The following is a 6,000-nucleotide window of genomic DNA, read 5'->3' on the forward strand; positions in this document are numbered from 1 at the left end:
ATCAGGTGCAAAAATAAACAATCAAAATAATTTCACTTTCAGACTGATTTTTTGTTCAAGCCAAGCATATTTTCAACCGTGCACGCCAACGGTTTGACGACATTGTACACCCCACAGCAATTAACAGCCTCGTAAGAAGGCAGAGCCATATGTGAAATGGGGACCGGCTGTGCATAAGTTTTCAGAAAGAAATCCAACATATGTTTTCCATGGATTTCTGACAAAGTTCCAGTATCTCCTTTGAACTGTTCCAGCTCTGAAGAAACTTGAAAGGTATTCAGCCAAAAGCAAAGATAATCAAGGTTGGTTTTATTAAAAGAGTAATACTGAGCATTTTATTTTTCTCAAATGCGTTCTTATACAATTATCCACTCGTTCATGTTTTTTTCTCATATTTGTACGTGGTTTGGATATATACCAAACAAAGCACGTACAGTTTGCTTATTAACTTTGCTAGAATAAGCTGAAAGTTTCTCTGCTCTCTGACTGTACAGGACTTCACCAGGCTTGAATACAGTTTGAGGACAATGCGCACAAGTAAATGGGAGACAGTGGCGTAGTGGTAATATTACTGTACTAGTAATCCAGAAGCTCAGGTAGAATTCTCTGCGTGCATGGGTTTAAATAGCATTGGCAGCACGGTAACACAATGGCTAGCACTCCAGCTTCACAGTGCCAGGGTCCCAGGTTCGATTCCCCGCTGGGTCACTATCTGTGTGGAGTCTGCACGTTCTCCCCGGGTCTGGGTGGGTTTCCTCCGGGTGCTCCAGTTTCCTCCCACAGTCCAAAGATGTGCAGGTTAGGCGGATTGGCCATGCTAAATTGCCCTTAGTTTCCAAAAAAGGTGAGGAAGGGTTATTGGATTACGGGGATGGGGTGGAAGTGAGGGTCGGTGCAGACTCGATGGTCCGAATGGCCTCCTTCTGCACTGTATGTTCTAAATCCCAACTTGACAGCTGGTGGAATTTGAATTATAATAAACCTGGAGCATAATATAATGGTGACCATATGGGATGGGATTTCCTGCCCCCCCCCCCCCCCCCCCGCCCCGCGGTGTGCTTCACGATGGCGGCACGCCATTGTGGTCTCTTGTTGTGTGCACCCCCATCACCAGCAAGTCCATGGTGGACCTTCTGCATCTGCGGGACTCAAGTTCCCGCTGGCGTGAACTGCCAGAAAAATCTGACCCAGGAAACTATGGGCGGGGTTCTCCGCCCGAGCCTGCCTGGTGACCGGAGAATCCCACCCGGGGTCAGTGGACTTTTCCATTGTCCACGTCCCGCCCGTGGCAATCTTACGGCGGGAGGGGCGGAAGAATCCAACCCTATAATTGATTGTTGCAAAAACCCATCTGGTTCGCCACTGCCCTTTAGGCCGTCCTTGTCTGATCGTCTGCATGTGATTCCAGACCAAACCCCTAGTCCTAGGCCAGCATTTATTGCCTTGTCATTGAGAGGACATTTAAGAGTTAACCACATTGCTGACAGTCTGGAATCACATGGCCAGATAAGGACTCGAGATCTCCTTCCCAAAGGGGACCAGTGAACCAGATGGGATTTTATGGCAATCAACTCATGTTTGCCATTAGGCTTTTAATTCCAGGTTCAAATTCCACAACTTACCATGGTGGGATTTGAACTTGTGTCCCAGAGCAGTAGTTAAGCCCTCCAGATTACTGATCTAGCAATAATACCACAACATCACTGCTTGCATCCCATTAAAGAATACAAGAAATTGCACAGGCCATTTAGCCTAACTGGTCAATGACACTGTTTTAGCTTCCTCCCACATTCGGCCTTTCAACATATCCTTCTATTCCTTTTGCCTCATGAATTTTTCCAGCTTCGCCTCTCAATGTGTGCTAATTTCCTCAGTCACTTCACGTAGTAGTAAATTCCACATTCTCACCACTCTCTGAGTATCGAGCAGTGATGGGCAACTTATGTTAGTGAGTGGGCCACGTGAGTGACCCTCCTTCATCTCAGGGGGCTGCAAGATCGAAATTGGGCTTGTTCACTAACCATGACCCCATGAGTAAGTTTAAATACATTTAATGCACACCGAATATTTCATAACAAATTACAGAAAATTCTTTATCACTGACAAATTAATCGAACTTTCAACTTCAAATGGTAAAAACAAAATAACTGGTTACACTTTGGAAGCAGAGAGAGCGCACATGGCTTTCACAGTCAATGTTGTGAGCAATCAGCATGCACCTCTTTTCACTTGCACTTGCTTTACTTGCGTATCATTTCAGTCATACCAGTTGGAATAAAAAACTCCGCGGATGGAAATCAGCGGAATGTGGCAACACTGCCCGTGGGCAAGGCCAACAAAATGCCTGGTGGGCTGCGCTCAGAATCCAAATGGGCCTCATGTGGCCCCCAGGTTGTAGGTTTCCCACCACAGATATAGAGGTTTCTCCCAAATATCTTATTGGATTTATTAATGATGATCCTACACCTATGGACCACCATCTTCAACTGGAGTTGACTTTTATCTTTTTGTTTTAAATTTTTATTTTTTTATTACTTGATCAGAGTTACAAAGTCAGAGCTCAGAATGTGGACTGGGGCTAACCCCTAATCCAGCTCCTTGCCTGCTCGAAAAACAATTCAAATAGAATCCAAGTCTTGGTTCCCACAAGAACCAACAACCACGGTAGCATGGTGGTTAGCATCAATGCTTCACAGCTCCAGGGTCCCAGGTTCGATTCCCGGCTGGGTCACTGTCTGTGTGGAGTCTGCACGTCCTCCCCGTGTGTGCGTGGGTTTCCTCCGGGTGCTCCGGTTTCCTCCCACAGTCCAAAGATGTGCGGGTTAGGTGGATTGGCCATGCTAAATTGCCCGTAGTGTAAGGTTAATGGGGGGATTGTTGGGATATGGGTATACGGGTTACGTGGGTTTAAGTAGGGTGATCATTGTTCGGCACAACATCGAGGGCCGAAGGGCCTGTACTGTTCTATGTTTAAAGATATACCAGATCCAGGCATTACACCTGACCTCACGCTCATCTTAGCCAAAAGGCCGAGAAGCGATGAGTGTTTATCATCCCATCCCTCTGTCTTATCTGTACACATTTACATACTCTTACTTTTTAAATGCTTATCCAGCTGCCTTTTAATGATATGCTAAAAGCCATCTGTAAAAACCTTCAGCGAATGAAGATCTTCTAATTTCCCCCTCTTGGTTCCCATGGTAATTCTAGCTCTATTCCTGTTACCAATTCATCAATCAGCGAAGGCACTCTTTCATGACATCGAGATTTTATTCATCACATTTCATTACAGCAGTGACTACACTTCATTGGCTGCAAAGTTCTTTGAGATGTTGGTGGTCATGCACGGGGCTATATAAATGCAAGTCTTTCACCCACTTTGTGTCCCCTCAAAACCTTTCGTCATTTTGAAAATCAGAAGCTTTAACCTTCTGAAGACAGCTTGAGATTTGCAAATCTGCCTTTATGTCTAAAAGCTTTCATTCGTGATATAGTTGGAGTGAATCTTCACCACGCCCATTCCACACCTAGAAGGTTATCCCTCCTACAATGGGAATCACATACAATACCGCAGCTCTGACCTAATTAACGTCCACACAAATTTAACAGTCTTTCCTTTCATACTCAATGCCCCAGTGAACAAAACCAAGAGTCCCACTTGCCTTTTAATGACCTTTATTTCCATTAATTTTAATTTTAAATCAGCAGCTGCCACAATAGTTAGAAGTGGATTTTCCCTTGCTAAAACTGCCGCTCAAACGGATGCTTTGGGTGTTATGAGAATAAAATCAGATAAATCATTTACTTTCATTGTCGCAGGATTCCCTATTACTCTCGTCCTTCATGTTATGTCCTACCGGGCCCTGCACTGTTGTCCAGTGGAGAGGGGGAGGTGGGGGGTCAGTGGGGTCGGCTTGCTGCGTATTGTCAGGCGTCTGCCACAGGGAGTGTCATGCGAAAAGTTGGGAATGATACAGACAAACATTAGCCCATTTAAAAACACGCCAAGTACAAACCTTGCGGGAAAGACTGAAATTTTATTCATCAAGAATTCATCTGCATCAGCTACGCTTTCCATTCTGCATAGATTTATTGAAAGAATGTCACAAGAATGTCTGTAGCTAATAGTCCTCTTACTGCATTGCCAAAAACCAACACACACACGCACACACAGGATCAGTGCGCTGGGTTGCTGTGACATCTTGGAGGAGATTCCCTCCGAGCACAGTGGTGGTGGCATTGCAAATGAAATGGGACAATTTCCTGCTTAGCTTCACTCAAATTAGCGACGAACGAAAACCTGTGTTGGCAATAATGTCTCTGCTACGTAGCCACCAGGCGATATCATCCACCTAATAACTTGGCCACTGCTCAGTGCACTCATGCTGCCTCGATTTGAATTGTCTGATGGACAAGACTAAGATTTGTTTTATTTTTGTACAAGGGGATTGGAGTCACAATGTTGGCTGCACACCAAAAGGCTACTGTGAAAATAGCTCTGATAGTCATATCACAAAGGCCATTGATTAAGCTGCCTACATATGCAGTTAGATCTCGCTGCTCATTGTAGCAAACAAGCAACCCCGCCCCAATTCCCGGGTGAAGTTTCATCGCCATCACTTTTGATAAATATCAGGTTAGGTGTCAAATAAAATAAATCAGTTTCTTGCACCATGTGGGTTCAGGCGTTTCAGCATGTACAGAACCACAACGATATTGAATTCCAACTGAGCTCTGAGCACTCCAATATCAACAGAGAGCGCACACTCACACATACACACATACACACACACAGTTAACTCCAATGAAAGGCTTACCTGGTAAATCATTACTTTGAAGTTATTCCGTTTCAGTAGCACGGCCTCATTTGCCTCGAGTTTCTTGATCTGCACACCTTGCTTCTCCATGTTGTGCTTGATGGTCTTCACGTTGACATTGACTTTCCGAATCTTCTCCAGCATCTTGTCAACGCTGTTGCTGGTGGTCGCGTGCGACTTGGTCAGCTTGCTCAGCTCGTTCTGGATGTTGAACACGGCACTTTCCATCTCCAGGTGCCGGCTCTCCAGCTGCTGCTGGCTGGTTTGGATCTTGTCGACCATCCCCATCACTTTGTCCAGGAGAGTGAGCACCAGAACCCCGTTGAACTGGGGCTCCTGCTTCGGGGTTTCATCCTGCTCTTGTGGCTCAGGAACCTCGGGACTCTCCTGCTCTTCGGTCTGCATGGAGTCGGCCATGGTTGGAAATGTCAAACTGGGATTAAAAATACCAACTGAACTCGGGCTTGTTGAGCTGGAATGTGAGCCAGTGAGTAGAGAGGGAGAGAGAGAGGAGAGCCTATGTGTGTGCTCTCACTCCAGTTACACAGCTGCTCAAGAAGCGTCCAACAAAATTTGCAAGCTTAAAAGGACATGGGCTAACTCCACCTAGCTGTGCAGAGCAAGACTGCTAAAGTGCTTGTCAGCCCCCTCCCTAAATTATTAGAATAGTTGGGAGGGAGTTGAAGACTTTCAATACAGGCACAGGCACATCTAATAAGGAATGCACATTACTAACTTTAAATGTCCCAGATCTTAGACAGGAATGTACACAGAACTGGGCTCTGCTCTTTGTATTAGATACATTTTAGAATTCCTGACAGATAAATCCAGCTCTGAAACAGATTGCTGCGCAAACTAGCTGCGTACATGCACACATACACAAAGACAGCTGAATTTCCATTGTCGAAAATCTACTTGGCTAAGCTGTTTCTGTTTGTAAAGAAGGCTGGATTTTAGTACAGGGTCCAAGCCACTGTTTAATCCAGCCACAGTTAAAATCCTATCCATAGCTTACAGCAACCTTGAACCGATTTCCTCCAGAATGGGCATAACCCATTATTTAGCGTCTAGCAGTTATCTGCGTTTCTCCGCAGTTGGTAAAACTTCACATCTGGGTAACATTCTACAAATGAAGCAGATTGGAAATAGCTGGAAACACTTTTCTAAGATTGCTTTTGGTTGA

The 6,000-nt window shown here is 45.1% G+C and overlaps 1 protein-coding gene across 1 annotated transcript in view; it reads right to left on the reverse strand.

The window, feature by feature from the left end:
• Window positions 1-5,630, reverse strand: part of cavin1b (caveolae associated protein 1b) — a 65,641-nt gene extending 60,011 nt beyond the window's left edge. Inside the window, exon 1 of the mRNA XM_038779082.1 lies at window positions 4,818-5,630. Within this exon, the coding sequence (XP_038635010.1) occupies window positions 4,818-5,234 (417 nt within the window). The 5' untranslated portion in view covers window positions 5,235-5,630. The remainder of the gene's footprint in view (window positions 1-4,817) is intronic.
• Window positions 5,631-6,000: the final 370 nt, after the last annotated feature.

This window comes from Scyliorhinus canicula, chromosome 19 (assembly GCF_902713615.1).
Source record: "Scyliorhinus canicula chromosome 19, sScyCan1.1, whole genome shotgun sequence".
NCBI lineage: Eukaryota > Metazoa > Chordata > Chondrichthyes > Carcharhiniformes > Scyliorhinidae > Scyliorhinus > Scyliorhinus canicula.